The sequence below is a fragment of the Syngnathoides biaculeatus genome, chromosome 10 (assembly GCF_019802595.1).
Source record: "Syngnathoides biaculeatus isolate LvHL_M chromosome 10, ASM1980259v1, whole genome shotgun sequence".
NCBI classification, from domain to species: domain Eukaryota; kingdom Metazoa; phylum Chordata; class Actinopteri; order Syngnathiformes; family Syngnathidae; genus Syngnathoides; species Syngnathoides biaculeatus.
Window position 1 is genome coordinate 16,902,957 of NC_084649.1, and position 21,204 is coordinate 16,924,160.

The 21,204-nt window shown below is 42.5% G+C and overlaps 3 protein-coding genes across 4 annotated transcripts in view; 2 read left to right on the forward strand and 1 right to left on the reverse strand.

The window, feature by feature from the left end:
- The first annotated feature begins 30 nt into the window (after positions 1-30).
- akr7a3 (aldo-keto reductase family 7, member A3 (aflatoxin aldehyde reductase)) lies at positions 31-3,928 on the forward strand. The gene is made up of 7 exons (XM_061833494.1): positions 31-380; positions 1,435-1,622; positions 1,712-1,816; positions 1,949-2,045; positions 2,172-2,271; positions 3,177-3,306; positions 3,381-3,928. The coding sequence occupies exons 1-7, from the start codon at positions 107-109 to the stop codon at positions 3,540-3,542; spliced, it is 1,056 nt and encodes a 351-aa protein (XP_061689478.1). The 5' UTR covers positions 31-106; the 3' UTR covers positions 3,543-3,928.
- Positions 3,929-4,063: 135 nt separating this feature from the next.
- Positions 4,064-7,976, reverse strand: mrto4 (MRT4 homolog, ribosome maturation factor). The gene is made up of 9 exons (XM_061833495.1): positions 7,850-7,976; positions 7,541-7,648; positions 7,300-7,358; positions 7,118-7,221; positions 6,145-6,226; positions 5,980-6,047; positions 5,641-5,792; positions 5,493-5,569; positions 4,064-4,482 (listed from the first exon to the last, which is right to left on the reverse strand). The coding sequence occupies exons 2-9, from the start codon at positions 7,566-7,568 to the stop codon at positions 4,327-4,329; spliced, it is 726 nt and encodes a 241-aa protein (XP_061689479.1). The 5' UTR covers positions 7,569-7,648; positions 7,850-7,976; the 3' UTR covers positions 4,064-4,326.
- A 1,185-nt stretch (positions 7,977-9,161) lies between these two features.
- iffo2b (intermediate filament family orphan 2b) overlaps positions 9,162-21,204 on the forward strand; it is a 34,146-nt gene continuing 22,103 nt past the window's right edge. For both annotated transcript variants that reach the window (XM_061832314.1, XM_061832315.1), the window contains exon 1: positions 9,162-9,879. In XM_061832314.1, the coding sequence (XP_061688298.1) occupies positions 9,419-9,879 (461 nt within the window). In that variant the 5' untranslated portion in view covers positions 9,162-9,418. The remainder of the gene's footprint in view (positions 9,880-21,204) is intronic.

A 21,204-nucleotide genomic window follows, 5' to 3' on the forward strand; every position in this document is an offset into this window, starting at 1 on the left:
ATTTGGCTCCCTCTAGCGTAACTTTAAGGTAACAACAGCTATCTAGGGCTCCGCGCTCACTCGTTCTAATCGCGCTGTGACTCGCGAACTTTGAACCGCAAGTAGCATGCAGTACGTAATATCAGCGCGACTCCTCTCGCCACGCAATTCGGATTTTATAGCGACAGCGCTTAAGTTTGCACCTCGCCGAGAAATGTCGTCCACGCGACCGGTTACCTTGCTCGGTACCATGGCCTTCGGAGGCCGGGCGGACGCCGAGCAGAGCCTGGAAATGGCCAAGATCTTCCTGGACCGAGGTCACAAGCACCTGGACACTGCCTTCATGTACGTGGATGGGAAGTCGGAGACCATCATAGGGGCCATGAAACTCCCCAAAACAGGTCGAGTAAATGGCGAACTGCTTCTTCAATTAAAAACAATACTAATAATGTCATCTCATATATATATATATATATATATATATATATACTTGTGCAACATGCTTCTTCTGAAAAATACCCCCCCTCCTCTTCTTCGTGTTCCATGACCAAATGCAGCAGCACAAAGTAAACTTTTCCTTTAACATATGTTCGTTTACAGCGTGTAAATTAGGGAACGTCATAAGTTATTTGAATATGTACACATTTGCAGGAACTGACTACACTGAGGCTAACTGGAAAAATAACTGTCATCGTTTGACATTAGTTAAAATTTCCTTTTGGAAAGACAATGGCAATATGTATTTCTATTTGGTATCAACATGTGTAGAGGTTAAAACTGAACACGCTGCTGTTTTCTATGAACGGCTGCAAACACCGTATGGAGAGGTTTCCAATTACGCCATCTTGTGTGTCACAGAGGTCGGAGAACATAGGTGATAGGTGAAGCGTGAAGGTTTGTTTGCTATCGTTAATTTATCCGATTGGTTGAAGAGTGGTGGTGACGTCATTGGAAACCTACCAGTTGCGCGCTATTTGTTTGTGTTGTAAAGTCATTAAAAAAAAAAAAGGCGCCACGAAACAAAATACACTTGTTGCAACTGAATATACAGATGCAATTTTGAAAGATACTGGTTTTTCATCATGAGCTATGATCAAATATAATGAAATTAGAAACAAATACACTATCTTTATGGGGAAAAAAACTTGACAAACGCAGCAAAACAGTAAAGTCAAATCGCAACTAATTGTGCTACGTCCCTCAATTGCATTCAAGTCAAATATTCAACCTGCTGCTACTTTTTCTATTTTTTTCCCAATAGTTGCTAACCTTTGACTAGCCTTATCTTCTCCACATGCCCTAGCCTGCCCCCTGTAGTCATAATGACAAAAACCATATGTGACATTTGCAGGTCTTATTGAGAAGCCAGACCCTTTGTCGCAAAAGGCTCCGATGCTAAGCTTCGTGCCGTCAAAGAGAAATGTAATGAAATAAATGATGAATTTCATATTGCAGTCAGCATTGCCACCAAGGCAAATCCGTGGGACAACAAGACGCTGAAACCGGAAAGTGTGCGCTCGCAACTGGAGACGTCCCTGAAGCGTCTGCAGACCGACTGCGTGGACCTCTTCTACCTGCACGCCCCCGATCACCTCAATCCAATCGTGGACACCCTGCGGGCTTGCGACGAGCTCCACAAAGAGGTGAAGAAACACCTTTTGTCTAGTAAAGAATCCAGAACAGGTCTGTGTGTGGCAAGAGATAATGTTTAGCGTTGAAACGTCTCCCTCAGGGGAAATTCAAGGAATTTGGACTGTCCAACTATGCATCATGGGAAGTGGCTGAAATTGTGTGCCTATGCAGACATAACAACTGGATTGCGCCCACTGTGTATCAGGTAATGAGCGTCAAGATTTTTTATTTTTTTTTACATGGGCACAAGTACTTCAACACCTACAAAATGGCACTTGGAAAACTTTCCCTTTACTTGTCCATTTGCATTTTTTTAAAAGTTTACTGCACCTCACAGGGGATGTACAACGCCACGACGAGGCAGGTCGAGACAGAGTTGCTGCCGTGTTTGAGGTACTTTGGGATGAGGTTCTACGCGTACAACCCTCTCGCAGGTATACTACTTGTTTTAAAGGTTACTTTTCTGATATTTACATTAAGAGCTTCATGTCTAGTCTTCCGTTTTTATCCACCCATTAAACATGATTGGAAAGACATAATGTTTGGATTGCCTTTGTCAGGCGGCCTTCTGACCGGAAAGTATCACTATGAGGACAAAGATACAAGTCAACCCGCAGGGAGATTCTTTGGTAACAACTGGGCTGCAACGTACAGGGACAGGTGACTTTTAACACATTTTGTCGTGAATGTTAACAAAGATGCTTTTTTTCCTTAGTTTCCTTAAGTTGTTAAAGGGGACTTCCACTGGTTTGCATGAACAATGTGTTCAATAGGTCATGTAATGTGTACTCTAGTTTGACAATGTGATGTTAAATCCTCTCATTAATTAGTGTTTTTGAGAAGATTTTTGACAATTCCGAATTTTCAGGGGCGCTGCCATTTTCGCGAGTCACATGACCTACGTGCACAGATGTGACCTGTTGACGTGCCGCAACAAAGGCTCGATTACATGAGACACCATTTATGCCCAGTGCTGATTTCTCAGATTTATCCTCACAGCGCCGGGGCTCGGGAGGGAGCTCAAGGCTCGGTTGATCGGGAAGATGGGAGGAATACTTCCGTGACTGGTATGTATGGAAGTATTCCTGAGTCTTTCCGATCAACCGATACTGCTATTTCTTCATCACATGAGGATAAACCCGAGAAATCAGCGCTGGGCATAATGGTGTCCCAGGTAATCGAGCGTTTGGAACCCCACGTAACACGTCACTGCCCCACACGTCGGTCATGTTCCCCGCGAAAATGGCGGCGCCCCTGAAAATTCATAATTGCCAATAAAAATCTTCTCGAAACTATTAAATGAGAGAGGATTTAACATCAGATTGTCAAAATAGAGTACGTTACATGACCTATTGGATATATTGTTATTGCCAACCAGTGGAATTCCCCTTTAAGTCAAGTTGTTAAGATGGTTTCGCTGATGCACACTGGCGCATTGTATTTTTTGCAAGTAATTTTTCTTTGGAAAACTACATCTGGATAAAAAAAAAAAAAAAAAGTCCACTAAGAGGAAAAACTTGCTGAGTTTCTTCTTAAAAATCGATTGTGCTCCATTTTACGTGTAGGTACTGGAAGCAGAGTCAGTTCCAAGCCATAGAACTAGTCCAAAAGGCCTTGGAGGCGGCGTACGGGCCGACACCGCCTACCCTGTTGTCCGCCGCCATGCGTTGGATGTACCACCACTCCCAACTCAAGGTGCCGCAGTTACGCGCACATCTCCTGAAGTGATCACTGACCATTACGTTGTGACTCGTCTTGCTTCTTTGAAGGGGGACCTCGGCGACGGCGTCATCGTCGGCATGTCCAGCGTGGAGCAGCTCAGACAGAATCTGGCCGCCGCGGAGGAAGGTCCTCTTGATGAGAGGGTCGTGAAGGCCTTCGGGGACGCTTGGAGCCTGGGAGCTCACGAGTGTCCCAACTACTTCCGATAGACGGAGCGAGATCGTCCAGGGTTGTTTGGTCTATAATTTATAATCGTTAATCAAAGAATAATTGCGAAGAGTTAAGGCGATTGAGCATTGGGGTGAAATTTCAGGATAAACCTAAAATGCACAAAAACCTTAATAGGCGAACAAAATTTGATTCTGTAAGCCTGTTAATGCACATCCACCTGTTCAGTGGTTTATGAAAATTTCAATGAGTGTCCGAATTGAATGCCTTTCTGTTCCTCTCCCAGTCTCCTTCAGTTCCTTGGTAGTCAAGTTGTGCAAAAAGTACTGAAGAGTTGTACGTGCGGTCAAAAGTTGAAATTAAGTTCTCCAACAATGGTTAGTTACAGTGCATTTTAAATTCATCCTGAAATTTTCCCCTAACATCCCCAATTTGATGTGATTTATTTTTTCATAAATGCAGAATGGCTTTCGGAGGACTACACTTTCTTTTGATCAAACTATTTGATTGTGGGGACACATGCACCCCTCCCTTCTGTCTTTATGAACTCTATACTGGAATATGAATTGTACAGCACACAAAGTTTAGTTTTTTAAAATAGATGCTCCATTTTCATATTTCATCAGAGGTTTACGTGAAAATAATACTAACCCGTTCTCCAAAGTAACAAATACATATGAGCAACATTTCAGTCCATATCTAAAAAGTCAAGTTGGACAATATGGGATGACTATAAAGACCTTCAAAATGACTTCAAAAACGTTATGTGACATTTGAGAATAAAAACAAGGTGATGAAACAAAAAAACCTGCACAATCATGATTCTCAACCATCCTCCTCCTCCTCCTCCTCTTGTTCATTTTCTTGGTTGTCCTGCATGGGCTCTTCCTCCCCCTCCAAGATTTCAAATGCGCCTGTTTCGGAGCTCCACATGCATTTGATCTTCACTTTGAACTCTGCCATCTCGATACCCAGTAGTTTCTGTGAAAAAAAATAAAAAAAATATATATATATAATAATTCTCTTGAAAAAGTAAAAATTCTGTCATGAGCTCACTGTAAAGCAACTGTTTTAAAAAAACTATTTACTGTACCTATTTGTGCTGAGTATCAAGACATCTTGTGAGGCATTCAATTATATGGATAAAGGCATAAATGCCTGTAAATATAATTGTACTCTGCCGGCGTATGTTGCAACAGTTACTGTTAAAATATAAATTGAATTCCATACCTATCGCAATGCCAATGCTAGTAATGTTAGCTCATCCATGGCATATTCAATTATATACTAGCAGACTTTTTGTTGGACAGTTGTGTGGTTTGAGTAAAAAAAAAAAAGTGTTTTTTGTCCTAAGTTCCACGGGGAATAGCAGACACCTAGAAGCGAACATTTGGCCTCATTTTTGGAGGAATCGTTCATCATCTGCTTCTTGTTGGGAAGTTTGCTGCCACCATCTCGCGCTCAAACCTCAAAGTTTTGCTTTCAACTTCAGACAAATAAATTGGGTGGCTGGTAAGTCGAGTTACCATCATATTATCCATCCATCCTATTTTCTTAGCCGCTTATCCTCACAAGGGTCGCAGGGAGTGCTGGAGCCTATCCCAGCTGTCGACGGGCAGGAGGCAGGGTACACCCTGAACTGGTTGCCAGCCAATCGCAGGGCACATAAAAAAAAACTGCTGCACTCACAATCACACCTATGGGCAATTTCGTGTCTCCAATTAATATTGCATGTTTTTGGGATGTCTGAGGAAACCGGAGTACCTGGACAAAACCCACACAAGCACGGGGCGTACATGCAAACTCCACACAAGCGGGACCGGGATTGACCTCAGAACTGTGAAGCCAACACTTTACCAGCTAAGACACCGTCTATTATTTACTAGTAATTTTCAATTATTTACTTTAGGGCCAACGTATAAAATTCTATAAATATCTAATAAGACAATTTTTAACTTTGTAACACAAACAATATTTTGTCATGAACTCACCAGAATTCGAGCCTGTTCTGGGGTGAGGACATCGCCGCGTTTGCAGACCGTGTGGTCCCTTAGTAGTGTCACAACACCTTTTTAGAAAAGGCATATATAAATCGTGCCGTCATCAATTGTTCTATTTGTTCCATGGTTCCATTCCTACCCTTCTTGAGCGTAGTGGGGAGGCCGAGCTGCCTCAGCTGAGGCTCCATGGAGTGGGGGAACTGCTCCAAAGGACCCTCATCCAGAGTCACGTCCATCTGAGCCACATTTCCTGACCGCGCGTAATCCATCTCGCTGTAATGGCCGAAATACCTGTGGAGGGTGTTAAAATGAGACTTATTAAAAAAAAAAAAAAAAATAAAAAAAAAAATCACAAACATATCATATCTGGATTACAAACCATAATTATTTATTCACTTTAAACATTGTCTCCTTACTACTTACAATATTTTATGAGTAAACAAAGAATTTACTTTTAATTCCACTTGTCGATACTCACTCTTGTACCTCCTCTTTGGTTTTATTGGTAAAAAGCACTCCCACTTCCCCTCGGAGATGCTTGCTGACCTGCAAAGAAGACCGCATAAGGATGCAATTATGATGAACTATCAAATCAACAATTTCATCATTAATTGTACTATTATTTTACACTGATGATTCCAACCTGACATAAGTTGTCCCTGTATTCGTCCGTTTCTCCTCTCCCTATGGCTACGATCATGACTTTGTTTTTTCCAAAGAAGAATCTGTGAAGAAGAGGAAAAGGTCATCCGTATACTATCAATAATGAAGAATATCACAATACTTTTTGCTTTTAAATGACAATACCAACCATTATGTGTTTATTACAGTAGCAATGATGTGTGTATGTTTAGTTGCTCTTAATGTAAACCACCACCACTAATGAAAATACCAAACTTGTAGTGGAAACGTGACAAGTGGCTAACGGAATTGTTTTTTAAAAACGATGACGAACAACCCCTCAAAAAAAAAAAAAAATTGTTCTTGTCAGCCAATCAGTGAATGCCTTCCCCAATACCAGGTGAAGAGAGATTTTGGACATACAGTATGTAGAGAAAAAAAAAACCCAAGATAATCTGCTTTATTCAATTTTTTTTTAAAAGCTTTTTGTTGATTTTTTTTTCAATCTGATTTTTCAATAGCCAATATGATCACACAAAAAAGTTCTCCAAAAAGGCCTTTTTGTTTTACTGACTGAAAACTCGGTTTCTATCCTACTTGTCATCCAATTCCTGACATTCTTGTTGAGCTGTACTCGGATTGAAGTGGCCAAAACCAGATTCAATAGTTTGACCGACTGTCAATTTTGGGGGGAAATCTTGTCACATCGCTACAAGTCCTAGACAAGGCACTCAAGCAAAAACAGGGAACGTCTACTCAGAGGGTTGCACTGCAATACAGCTTCAGGAAAAGCTTGACCATGTGGATGCTTCGGAGAATGATAAAGTTTAACTCTACTGACGGGCTTCAGGGTGTTCAAAAGCTTCGGTCTTGGTCCCAATAAATAAATACCAAGCATTGAGTTTAAGTTCTATATATTACTTTGGATGAGGATGCACAGTTTGTGCATGTATACTTTTATTTTTGAATTATTTCAAAAATGTTACTTGGGTTACCTGCTGTGTTTCCAGGCTGTCCTGATGTCTTTCAGTTTGTTATTCCTCATGTTAGCCACAGAGAAGATGAACAAATATTTGTAGGTGTCGACACATTTTCGTAACTATAGAGAAAACAAAATGCATATTCAGAAATAACAGGGAGCATACAGTAAAGCATGTATTATTTTGCAAACATATACCTCCTCTATTAGTTTCTGTTTGGACTCGAGCCCCTTCTTGGCTGTTTTGGTTAAAGAAACTGTGGGGAAATAATAATGACTGTCACTGAGTGAAACAGCACAATGAAACATGTACACTACTAGCTAGCATTAGCATGTTACATTCCTTTGTAATCGCAACGAGGCGTCAATGGCTTCATTTACAAATAACGTACAGCAATTTTGTACAATAAAAGACAAATATAGTGCTCTTTTTTCTTACTTTTCTTGTCCCTCTTTGACTTGGGCATGCTTGCTTCCCACCACCGTGCGCACGTGAAGTAAAAGGACCCCAAATGTTTCTCTCAAATGAGGCTTTCCCACCAGGTGCCTGACAAAAAATAAGACAAGGAAAACAAGAATCACTTTAATTTATGTATACTATACAATACAGTCATCTATATGATGGATGTTTTTGTTTGCCTGTTGCGACCGAGCTCATTTCAACTGACTCGTGAATTCAACGTCAATGTGTGATTTACTCAGCTCGTGTCCGAATGATTTACGCTATTGATAACAAGGTTATTATTACATTTCGCTTATTTGTGTGGCTGGCGTAATCACTGTCTATCGCCTTTTGTTTGTGTTTGCAGGGATCTTGTGGATTAGCACGGAAATATCAAGTAAATGCGACAAGAGTGGTTCCGTCATTTGCCTGAGCGAAAACTAACTGAAGCGCAAGGGGGCGCTCGACTTCACACGTGTATTGTACGTTTTCATGGATCAAAACCTTCACAATTCAATTTGTTCCGCTGATTAGATTGTTTATTTGAATTTACACATCTAAAATGTGGTGCACTGGGAAGAAAAAAAGTACTTGAACGAACTTGATTTGAACGTACATTGGTTGCACATGAATCTTCTTCTTTTGCTTTCGGCGTGTCCCGTAAGGGGTCGCCACAGTGTGTCATCATAGATGAACGCATATTTGTTTGGCACAGTTTTATGCCGGATGCCCTTCCTGAAGGAACCCTTAGCATGAATAATATGTGATAACAGTTTACCACATTTTAATCATGTCCAACAGATGTGCATATACAGTACTTTTTTTTTTGGGTGGATAGTATAAAAATCTAATGACTTCGACAGCTCAAAAGTTGTTACAACTAGGTAATTAAAGAACTATTTTCCAGGAATAACAATGTTTATTTCAAAATTTTAGCTGATGTCCTTTAATTGCCTTTTTAACGTGACTTCCAAAACAAAAGCTACAATGGGAAAAAAATATCCTTACATTGTATTTACTTCAATCAAACATGTACATCGGACAAGCCGGAAGGAAAAGAAGAAGATGCAATGAATATAATAATCAAATGACGTGTTAATTTAATTAAACTGACATGTTATTTGATTATTTTCGTGAAAAAGTTGGGTGGGGGAATTACATTGTTTAATCATGTGCAACCGAAATAAGTACATAACAGCGGTACTTAGTGTTTGACACTAACAAGTGACATTATTTTATAATGTAATATAGTACATTTAAAACCAAAAACATAACAAATGGCTGCTATTACATACAGGGAGTATGAAATTCACCTGGAAAGCCTTCACCAAGTATGAAATATGAAATGTTTTATTTTTGATGAGAAATTAAACTGGGTTAATACTATAATCTGCAGGGTGTATGAACATTTCCACGGATGGGCTCATATTTCAAATGAAATGGAAACAATTAAAAAAGTTTGAGGTCGTATGTGTCCTGTGGCTGTCGGCATCAGACAGGAAGTGACCGATTTGGCGAGTGAGGACGAGGAGGGGGTGTGGCCTGGATGTGAGACTGAATGTGTGTGTGTTATGTTTTTTTTTTTTTTTTTTTCTCGCGGCGTGCAGTGCAACATGATCCTTGCACGCCGCACAGAGGAGAGGATAAGCCGGCCTCTGCGGTTCTGAGCGCACGGTACACGGCTTAGAGGAGAAGAATGTGGCCGGCAGTTGCGTGACGACGATTTGGTACAAACGGGAGGACGACGGCGGGGGCTTGACGAGCTCGTCTGCGTCAAATGTCTCGACCCTCCACTGGATGGTGTTGATGATGAGGATGCTGCCATTAGTGCCTCTTTTGTGACTTTTTTCATTTTATTTTATTTTTCTAACCGACATGAACTCGCTGTTCTTCCCTGATGCTGCGGCGGCCCATGCCCCCCCGCCGGGCACCAGCGCCCTGCGGAACGACCTGGGCTCCAACATCCACGTTCTCAAGACGCTCAACCTGCGCTTCCGCTGCTTCCTGGCCAAGGTCCACGAACTGGAGCGGCGGAACCGGCTGCTGGAGAGCCAGCTGCAGCAAGCCGTGCAGAGGCCGCACTACCGCGGGCTGTACGGTCGCGATGCGGCGGTGCAGACGGACGGCGGGGCTGAGTCCAGGCTGCCCGGGACCATCTGGTCCTTCACCCATGTGCGCAGACAAGGGGAGCGGCTGGAGACGCTGTGCGGGCCCGGCGTGTCGTGGAACCACCCGGACGGGGTCGGCGTGCAGATCGACACCATCACTCCGGAGCTGAGGGCGCTCTACAACGTGCTGGCCAAAGTGAAGCGCGAGAGGGACGAGTACAAGAGGAGGTCAGTGAGACCCCAGATAAATGCACCAGAACCGTATCGCATCATATGTTATCTGAGCTAGCTGATAATATGTGTAAGGAATAGCTCATCATCCAAGACATACCACATTATGTGTTATCAATTCATATTGAGGGGGGAAATTAGTCACTGGATGCAATATCCACTTGAGAAAACTAAGTGCTTCCCTTAAATAGATTACACCCAGCAGCCCCCGCCCTACCCCCGCATGCACACCCCATCAGTTCAAACAAGTACTGCTACTAACATCTAATAATTCAAAGTATACCACATCATGTGTTTTCCATCTGTAGAGTATGGAGAGGTAAAATCATCCACCTAAAGGGAAGCATCTTCCAAATATACGCCTACATTTCCCCTACATCACAAAGCAAATAGTTTTAACAGCTCATCCAAAGCATATCACATCCCGCATTTTCTGTCAGTCCCGTGTTATCTATGGAGAGGAACATATAGTTGGCCGGTCCGACTGTGTTTCGTTGGATCACAACACATTCCTGGTTTGTCGAGATTGAACATTTTTGGCCACAATTCTAAGAAATACGTTTGGCTCTCTTGGCAGGGTGGGTCAGCTGGAAAGTGTTGGCCTCACAGTTCTGAGGTTCCGGGTTCAATCCAGGCCCCGCCTGTGTGGAGTTTGCATGTTCTCCCCGTGCATGCGTGGGTTTTCTCCGGGCACTCCGGTTTCCTCCCACATCCCAAAAACATGCAACATTAATAGGACGCTCTAAATTGCCCCAAGGTGTGATTGTGATTGTGAGTGCAGCTTTTTGTCTCCATGTCCCCTGCAATTGGCTGGCAACCAGTTCAAGTGTACCCCGCCTCCTGCCTGATGACAGCTGGGATAGGCTCCAGCACTCCCCGCGACTTTTGTGAGGATAAGAGGCTTTGAAACTGGTTGGATGGACATTTGGCACAAATGTGACATTGCTCAGAACCAAATGAACAGCATAACTACCGTGAAGAATGTTGGTACAGGCGCTATCATGCTTTAGTAATGATTTTCTTCATCTGGGGTTGTCATAGAGTTGGAGGGAATTAAAACCACTTCCAAACAGCAGTCAATGTCACCACAAAACCTGATGAATCATGACAGAAACCACATAAAACTCCAGGAAAAGCCTTCTTGAACTTTATATCATGTCTTAATCAGATGCACTCAAATGGTGACGAGTGCACAGATGCCCATTTAACATGAGCTTGAATGCGAATTCTAAACATCTTCACAACCCAGTTTGAAGAGGGTGTGCACACTTTCACAACATTATCCCTACCCATTTTTATTTCTATCTATGCCACGTGAGTGTTGATGGTCTGATGTTAAGCGAGGTGAGCAGGTTGTTTTTGCCCATCTTCACATGGATGGTAAAGTTCTTCATACATGGTGGTCACAAGAAAACGTGCCTCCCTGAACGTGGGCCAATTCCCCCAATTAAGAATTTCCTTTCCGTACGAGCTTCCCGGGCTTACCCTACGGCGTCACCCGCGGCCCATTTGGCACGGGCCTGCCGGGAAGCGAGCCAAAGCGGCCTGACCGTGCCGTGCGTGTTAGCCGTCGTGATTCAAACGGTCAAGCATTCGAACAGCCTGTGAGGTCAGCGATGACCAAGACTGACTTCCCCAGTGAGGCTTTGACTCACTGACACAGAATGTAAGCATGAGGCCCCCCCCCTTCTTTTCTCCCCTTTATGGGAAACTGAATATCCTGTCCAGACCACTCCCTGAGTTCCACGCAATTTCTTTACTGCTGAATTCCGTGTCACATCCAAAATATGAGCAAACGTTTCTAGCTAAATAGCCCATTTAGCCTGATGAGCCCATTCAAAATCTGTTGCTAACCAACACAGCAGCACACACCGAAGCCCATTAACAGTCTATCAGATGCCTAACCGAAAAATGGAAAACCAAACCAAGAGATTTTTTGATGGAAGGAGTGTATTTCCTGTGGCCCTCTCTTTAATATATACCGCATCTAGTTACGAAAAATAATCATTTTAGCCAGTGGGAAAAAAATATCTCGGGTGCTTTTATTCACAAATGAACACGATAGTTAACTGCTGAGCCCATTTGAAGTCGAAGCATGTAAAACAGTCTTTCAGCTGCCCGAAGACAGCGCAGAAAACCAACAAATCCTTTAACGGAAGTATCATATTTATCGAATAGTGTGCGCGATTCAAATCTACAATATACAGTATGTAAAGTAAATACCTCCCTCAAAAAGACTCCTACATTTACCACCACTGAAAAAAATAAACAGCAAGTTAACGTAACGGTCTCTTTTCATAGCCAGTATCAATCGCTCATTAACATGATAGAGTAAACTGCTGAGGCCATTAGAATTTTTATTCGGGTCGTATTGTTTGAAATGTTTCCCGTTCCGTAGAACTGAGTAGCAAAGCTGAGTGAACTTTCCAGGGCCCGACGATATGTCTTCTCTGCTTTTGTTGGTTCAACTCCTCGTTTTTGTCCCATTGCCTAAATCTTCTTTACCGCCGTCACGTTTCAGCCTTCGCTCTGGGGACCCCCCCGCCAGCTCCCACTTACCCACCCCCAACTTCCTCCAATCCCGCTACAGCCTCTCTGCCCCCCAGCTCTTTGTGTTTAGCCTTTCCTTCCTCCTTCACTACACCTCCGCCCCCTCCCCTAAATCCCGTGTCATGCAGGCTGCTTTGTAAGGCGCCCTCGGTCCCGTTGCCACATCCCCGCGCCGTTGATTTATGAGAGCTTTTCTAAGTACGACGGGCGCCAGGCAATGAATGGACGGGCCGCTTGGCCCGTTTCAGACTTGCATTTTTTGCAGTGACGCATGAGTTTGTTTGGTTTCCTCGCTTTCGGTTGCCTTGAAAATGTGATGCCCACTCGTGGGACACAACATTAGGTACGCCTGCATAATCAAGAGCAGGTGTCACCAAAGCGGTGCCTGTTGGCAAAAAGTAGCCCGCGAGGACCAGTGAATTAAAAATTGAAAATACCTTTAATTTCATTTACTACAATAAATTTAAAAAAATATTTTATGTACGTGTAATGAACTGAGTCTGAAATTTGCCGCAAACAAGTCACGTAGCCCTTCATACAATCGGTGCTCACAAAGTAGCCCTCAGCCTCAGAAAGGTTGCTGAGCCCTGATCAAGAGTCTGCTTTTGCGAGTAAAGACTTCATCATCCATATTGGATGGAATTGGCAAGAAAAAAAAAGTGTAGCAATTTGTTTGACATGTTTCATTTATACGTTGCACTGGGTTCTTACACATGGTCACATGGACCAGGGGTCGTGAGTTTGTATCTCACTGGGGCCTCCACTCCCCAAGAGGGGTTGCGTCAGGAAGGGCATCCGGCGTAAAAACTGTGCCAAACAAATATGAGCATTCATTTGAGATGTTACGCTGTGGCAGCGGCTGACGGGACAAGCCGAAAGAAACTTTACACGCGCAAACACACGGCACGCCGGCGAAAAACCACACACAAATTAAACCTGTCCAATGACTTGATTTGTAAAGCACGCAGTTGGGTGTGCACTTAGCGGCGGGACATGCTTGCGGGTGACAAAAAGGAAGATGCGAGATGTGAATGTGTGACAATGCGCACGTTCCACGTCAGTCTGTCGACATCACTGTAAAATGTCACACTTAGCGCATGATGTGGTTAAGTGGCAGCGTTTGAAAGACTCTTGACACGGAGCAAGACTTCAACAGCAGCAAATTAGTGAACGGGGGTGGGGGAGTTATGACAAACTTTCCTTCCTACGACACTAACATGACCGGATTGTGGACGCGGGTTTCTAAAATGGCCTTTATCAGGAACCCACACTAACGCAGTGGTGAAATTATACGTTAAAGCCAGTCGACATGGGCGGCGCAATGGAACATGTGAAGGTCGTCTTTAAAACCATAACTATAACTGTGCTACAGGAATGTAAGAATTCTAGTGATTTCTGAGGGATAGCAGCAGTCACTCACATTTGGAAAAATGTACGGGTGTGGTCACTCATGCCCACAGATGTAAAGTTACGGGTGTGGTCCACCAGTCATGCCCGCAGATATAAAGTTGCAGGCCTGATTAGGGATGGAATCTCAAGACCTTAAAATGACTTACTGAGTTGTTATACCCGAGTATGTAGTTGTTACCTAATACCAGAACCATAATTTATTGACACTGCACAGACATTTTTAAAGAGGTCAGTCGACATTTAATTTAAAAATCAAATCATTTTATTTCATCATGATGTAGTGTTATAATCTCGCGTAATTTACGGCGCTATCTATTGTGAATTCATTGATGAAATCTATCAGTAGATTATCTATAGCTTCCTAAAGCACGTAGAGGGAAACGTTTTCCACTTCAAGATAACGCGGTACCACAGGGGAAAATAACTGTTTGCATTTGGAACATTAGAACTTAGATCAAGTCAAAGTAAATAATCTCATACGTGCATTGCCGCGATTGCCGTAAATAGGAGGCCAGTTTGCTAGAACGCGCCTTTATGCTCGTCGTATTGGCCACACCTGAATCAAGCGATGAGGTGGATGATAGTCTTAACGTCTTTTTTTTTTTTTTTTTTTTTGGGCACGCCGTCACATGATCAACCAAAACTGCCTCACGATCGACGCATTGAGCAACCCTGGTGTAACTGAATTTCCTTTGACATGGCGGATTATGTTGAGTACAGAGATTTACAGTACGTGAAGCAGCTCAGAACATGTGCTAATGGCATCACTTCTGTACATGCTCAGTACGGTTAACTTGCATTTCCTGTTTCTGGGTGAATACTGATTGTTTAGGAGCTGGCTTGTTTTGTTAACAACGTTTATGACATAAACACGTAAATTAATGTCAAGACTACACAAAATAAGCGACGTCTTTCGGTATCTATTTTTCTACCCGTAACAAATTTTATGCGTGTGATTTTTCATGCTAGACTGTGCAGATTTGCGAACGCGATGGCACGCAGGGCACGAACGTGCTCGTCAAATGTGACTGTAGCATCATTTTTGTTTTTGATGGACTTTACTATTTTGAGTTATTTCTGAGCAAGAATCCTTTTGCTTTTAATACAGACAACCTGGCTGAGGTAGCTGAGGCTTAAAAGTGCTGTTCTACTTAAGTGCTCTGCTGAGTGTGAATTAAAAAATACATCAATAAAATAAAAAAAAATGTTATTTTTGTATGCTTACACAAAAACTATTTCTTTCACAGGACACTTAAAATGAGATTGACAGGAAACTGTCAAAAGTAGATATTCCGAGGAATGATAAGACATTTTACCCAATCATCCATCAATCCATCCATAATTTTGGAGGAATCATTCACAATCTGCTTCTTGTTGGGAAGTTTGCTGCCACCATCTAGCGCTCACACCTCAAATTTTTGCTTTCAACTTAAGACAAATAAATTGGGTGACTGGTAAGTCGAGTTTCCATCGTATTATCCATCCATCCATCTTCTTAGCCACTTATCCTAACAAGGGTTGCGGGGAGTGCTGGAGCTTATCTCAGCTGTCAATGGGGAGGAGGCGGGGTACACCCTGAACTCTTTGCCAACCAATCGCAAAGCACATGGAGACAGAAAAAAGTCACACTCACAATCACACCTAGAGGCCATTTAGAGTGCCCAATTAATGTTGCATGTTTTGGGGATGTGTGAGGAAACCCATGCAGGCACGGGCAGAACATGCAAACTCCACACAGGCGGGGCCGGGATTGAACCCGGTCCTTAGGACAGTGAGGCCAAAGCTCTACAGCTGCACCACCGTGACGCCATTTTACCCAATAATCATTGGGTAAATCATCATGTTTTCTATGGATAATGTCATATACGGCAAAGTTATTACAACGCAGATGGTGTATTACATTACATTACAGATTACATGAAATCAACTATCGTCATGAACTATTGGGTCTGCCTGCCTCTTGCCTGCTTGGTGTTTTCTGCCTGTATGAATAATTGAACTTGGCTGATTTTAGCTGTGTGTAGATCAGTGGCGGAGAATTGCGCAGAGAAGCTAATTTCTCATTCTTTCTAGAGGTCAAACTTAAGCGTCTTCTTTGGAAATAAATCGAAGTGGTTATTCAGAAATATGGTCCGAATTTGTTGCTGCCGCCCGGCCAATAATCCAGGGCGTTCTATCGAGGGCAGGGATTTTCTCTTAAGCCGTCGCCTTGCTTATCGGCGGCTCCGACCTCCATCCCGGCTGGGCATGGAGCACTTCCTGCACGGTACAAAGCTGAGCTCAGGTCTCGTAAAGACTTCCCTTTGTTTCTATTTTCTGTTTGTAAAAAGAAAACGGCATTCAGCGACAGTACTGTATTATTGTAAAACACTATATACATTGTGTGTGCGGGTGTGAATGAATATATATATACACACACATAACTCCGGTTTCCTCCCACATCCTAAAAACATGCATTAATTGGAGATGCTAAATTGTCCTTACGTGTGATTGGGAGTGCGACTGTTTTTGGCCTCTAACTGCCGCCAGTTCAAGGTGTACCCCGCCTCCTCCCCGCTGATAGCGGGGATGGGCTCTGGTGCTCCCGCGACCCTTGTGAGGATAAGCGGTAAGAAAATGTATCGAATGAAACACAGTGTATAGAGCAGGGGGGTTTAATGCGTCAATCACGATCGACCAGTCGATCGGCGACCCAGTTTTGGTCGATTACGTGCCCCCTGCCCAAAATAAAACACGTCTGGCTGTCATCCATCTCGTTGCTTGATTCAGGTGTGGCCAAAACGTCGATTGCACGTCTTGATTGACTGACAGTCAGTTTGACCAATCCTGGCCTTTGCACCTAAAGGCGCGTTCTACCAAGCTAGGCTCCTACTTACCGTCTGTCTCTTGCATTCTCCACGGCAAACCATGTAATTCTCTTCGTTATGTTTGACAGTATACCTCAAATGGGTGTGGCATTAAACAGCTTGAGGCCCATTTTACGAAGAATTGTGCACTATTCGCCAAAGGGCCGCTCATTGTGCATTGAGCTGTGTTTATTGCAGACAGCGCTTGTGTCAAGTTTGTGCTTGCAAGTCAAAGCCAATGTTGGACGAATGATGGCTTGTATTTCAAAAACTCTTATTCAGGTCACTCATATCTCAAGGGACCACTACATATATAATTTTATTATGCACCTGTGGCTAACAAGTCAAATGTGGAAAGTACAACATACTGAAGCGATACCAGCCATGGCAATTCACTTCCTCCTTGACAATCGCGCCATGTTGTTTGTGGCGCAATGGGAAAAAAAAACAATACAGTAGAGCCTCAAAACCATGTTTCTCGATAATAACATCAGTTTTTGCACTACAACAAGTTGGTTAACTGTAATTTGTTCGCTTTGTGTGGCTCAGTCGCTTTTCGGCCATGACGCTGCGGGCTTGAGATGAGTCGCCAGATGTCCTGTGAATGTGTGGGAAGGTTAAACCTCCCAAATGCGCTTATCTGTCTGTGCTACTGACCTGCACTGGACCACATGTCCAGACATTAATTGTGCCAAATCCAGCCACCGTAGTTCATTTGTACATAAACGTTTAAATATCCTCATAGTGGCCCATAACACAAATAGATGAATAAATGTCTCCCCCCCCACTTCCCCTAAATAGTCAACTTGCCTTCCCCTCAGTTCATAGACGCAGTAATGGACAGTAATAATAATACAGGTAGATCTGGCATCTGTAGCAATAGATATGTTATTCAAAGTCACAAAAAAAAACAAAAAAAACATTTGAAGCCTCTACTAACCAAAACAGCAGGACCTACTGAGGCACATGAGCAACCTCTGAAACTAATTAAAGGATGGAGTTTACATGCGTTCCCCTCATGGGGATATGGTGGAGTTTGTCCCATTTGAAAACTGAAAACTGTGGCACATATTCAATCTCTCAGATGAATTCAAGTGTGGAGCCAAACAAGTACCCTGCAAAGTGTTAAAAAGATCTATAATCACCCTATAGACATTTTTTTCTCATGGAAATGGAACAGAAAAGGTTTACCCATTTAAACATTGTTGCTTACCAAACTAACGGAACATAAACAGCCTCTTAGATTAATTAAAGCATGGAGTCTAAACAAGTTCTTTGCACGGTGTTAAAAACTCAGTTATTGGACACGATTTTTCACACAAGGACACGGACATGATAGAGTTAGCTGCTGAGCTCATTTCAAGACTGTTGGGAACCAAAACAGCAGCGTCGCAACAACCAAAACAATCTCTTGGATGAAATAAAGCGTAAAGTCCCAACAAGTTCCCTGCACAGTATTCAAAACTGTAATTGCTTAAATGCGATTGTTCACACAAGAACATTGCGTTCTCCTGTCTGTTGCTAACCAAAACAGCACCGCCCACTCTGCATGTAAAGGACAATAAATCATGACAGCATCGCTGCAAACACCTTTTGACTCCCTTTCTATTGGGTCTTATTATTTCTCATGAGGAGAAAGTATTTTTGATATGGGCACAACTTGCAAGTGAATCAGTCAACCAGCTTCCGCCATTGAGGTTTAAAGTATTTCAGGATTGTGGTGAATTTTGGCACGTGTTTGACTTTTAAGATATTATGTATACAGTACCAATCGTAATCTTTGACATGTATAAACATCAAGAGATTAATTATCGTGGTGGGAAAGTGTCATCTGTGCTCTATGATAAGACCGTAAAAATCTTTGTGAGGCGCAACTACGCAGCAGTTCAGTCTGTCGTTGAATTCCGGTAAATCCAGCTCTTAAATCTTTAATGGGTTCGACTTTATTCTCATTTAATATGTTGTGTTCAGATGTGTTAGCGTGTAAAGGCTGTTGATCCCCACGTAAACAGTTGCATGTGCTGACGGCCTCCCGAACTATTACATTATGAAAGGGTGTTTTTCTGCGGGAGATGTTGCTGCACCAGGCGAGGCTGTGATTTTGTTTGGCGGATGTCTAATGTCATTCCAAGAATCTGTGTCTGTGTGTGTGAAAGAGAGAGAAAGTCTCTCCAGACACTAGAAGGAATCTTTATTTGGTGTTTTGCCTGAAACTACAGCAGATGTTCTTCCCCGAGGGGGTGTTTGGAAAGCTTCATGCAGACACGGGGATCAAGTGCGTTCACCACCTGTGTTATAGCAATGATTATTTGAAACACTTTTACTCTCATTTCAAACAAAACAACTGGAGGCTCATGGCGTGACAGTTGATTATAATGTTATGGGACTTGGGCTCGAAGGGAAAAACAAAATATAGTTAAGTTCCAATTATCAGGCTGTGCATTTTATATAGCGTTTTTCCTTATTAGTTTCATGGGTAGGATGGAGACTTATTGCAGGCTGACTTAGGGTAAGAAGCTCTGGACACTGTGAATTGGTTTCCAGCCAATCACAGGTCAATCTGGAAACCCTCCAAGCGACAAGGCCGAAACCTTCGCGTAGCGTTTCATAAGTGGGGACTGCCGGACATTGGTTTTACTGTAATTATAATCACTCATGTCATCTTTTTTTGAGACAATCCGCTTATTCCTTGAAAATCACACCATGTTTTTTGTGGTTCACTTGAAAAAAAAATGACAATGTTAGTTGTAGTTTGCAGTGTTTTTCCCGTGTGCTGGGAAATTTTCCAATTTTATTCACAGTAATTGGTCAGAAATGATTGAATTACTCCCATGACCCTTGTGAGGAGAAGCGGCTCAGAAAATGGATGGATGGTTTAATTGCTACAAATAATGTGTTTGTTCATGGATGCCACAAAAGAAAAATTGAACGTGGTTAGGAGAAGGTACATATTTAATTTACTGTACATATCCAATGTTTTATCATATTTCTGTTAAATGGTGTGCTCATGCATGGTTTTATCTAAAGTACACTTGACTATTGTAATGGTCTTCTGACTGGACTCTGCAAAAAGAGCATTAAAGGGCTGCATCTCATTCAGAATTCTGCAACTGGGATTTTGACCAGAACAAAGAGATCAGCGCATATAACTTCAATTTTAAAGTCCTTGCACTGGCTTCCAGTCAGCTTTAGAAGAGATTTTAAAGTTCTGCTACTGGTTAATAAATCATTAAATGGTTTAGGTGCTGAATACATGAAGGAAAAACTCATGGAATACAAACCCAGTAGAGCTCTGAGATCGACTGACTCAGGTCAAATAGTGGAGCCCAGAGTCCAAAGCAAACATGGTTAAGCAGCATTTGGCTATTATGCTGCACACAAATGGAATAAGTTGACGTCAGCACCAGGTGTGAACGTTATCAAATCCAGGTTAAAATCTTCAACTTTTCAATTGTATTTATTTCAATGTACGCTGTTTTAATTGTACTCCTATTTTCATATGTTTTTATTTCTTTGTATTTGAATTATTTTAGTCATGTAAAGCATGCTGAATTTGTTTATGAAATACACTTTACAAATGAATTACCTTTGCTGGGAGATTTTTCTCATGTACAGTAAAATATGTGCCTTGCCTCAATAAAAGTTGAGGAACACTGTCTTAGTTAGACTGAGGGTGTACCGAGTGTAGTGGCTCATCAGTGTACCGGTATATAAGAGTAGGAGTTGTAGCCCCCCTTCCCCTTCCCACTTCCTCATCCCAATCCCGTTCACAGGAACACGCTGTACTTTGTGACTGATTTACATATATGGGGTCACGGGAACTAAACAGCTCCAGAATAAAGCTGCGATTGCCATGTTAAGTCATCCTCAGGTGTGTGTGTGTGAGAGAGAGCGAGAGTCACAAAAGATGTTTGTGTAGTAACTGTGTTATTTGCCCATACACACCCATAAAATTTATGCCAGACATGAACATCATTATCTAGGTGAATGCGGCCCAGGCACGCAGGCCTTTTTCTGTTTGCACGTTAATTTTCAAAGAACCTCATAAACGGAAAGTCCCCACCAATTTGATATTTTATGTTCTACCATGGGAAATGTACTTGAACCTTTGGTTGTTGCACTGTACTTTTTGTGTGCACTGAGCATTTCAATTATACTTTCACTTTAACGTGACTAAACGTTGATTGCAAATAAAACATTAGTTTTTCGGAGTGGTATTCGTGTCACTACAACAATGATGATTCAACAACAGTTGAAAAGGGTGTGTTGGAGATAATTACCAGCACACACCGTACCGGACATGTTTTTGCGCACTCAGCCGCTCACTTGCTATAACGCTTACAGCGTCCCCTCAGGGCGTTTCATTTTATTTATTTTCTTTTTTCTTTTTTTTTTGGGGGGGGGAATAATCGTGTATTGGTTTGATTGGAGGAGTCCAGCGCCCACATTCAACCAATGTGTGCGACTAAAGAAGACATCTTGCAACATTAACTACAAATTTTAGATACATGCCATG

What these genes read in the sequence shown, in the direction of transcription:
- akr7a3 (XM_061833494.1), top strand. Translation starts at nt 107, where the DNA reads ATGCAGTACGTAATATCAGCGCGACTCCTCTCGCCACGCAATTCGGAT. An exon ending in CATGAAACTCCCCAAAACAG is followed by an intron (nt 381 to 1,434) that starts GTCGAGTAAATG and finishes TTCATATTGCAG; the next exon opens with TCAGCATTGCCACCAAGGCA. An exon ending in ACCACCACTCCCAACTCAAG is followed by an intron (nt 3,307 to 3,380) that starts GTGCCGCAGTTA and finishes GCTTCTTTGAAG; the next exon opens with GGGGACCTCGGCGACGGCGT.
- mrto4 (XM_061833495.1), bottom strand. Translation starts at nt 7,568, where the DNA reads ATGCCCAAGTCAAAGAGGGACAAGAAAA. An exon ending in AACAGAAACTAATAGAGGAG is followed by an intron (nt 7,222 to 7,299) that starts GTATATGTTTGC and finishes TTTTCTCTATAG; the next exon opens with TTACGAAAATGTGTCGACAC. An exon ending in CCCCACTACGCTCAAGAAGG is followed by an intron (nt 5,570 to 5,640) that starts GTAGGAATGGAA and finishes TTTTCTAAAAAG; the next exon opens with GTGTTGTGACACTACTAAGG.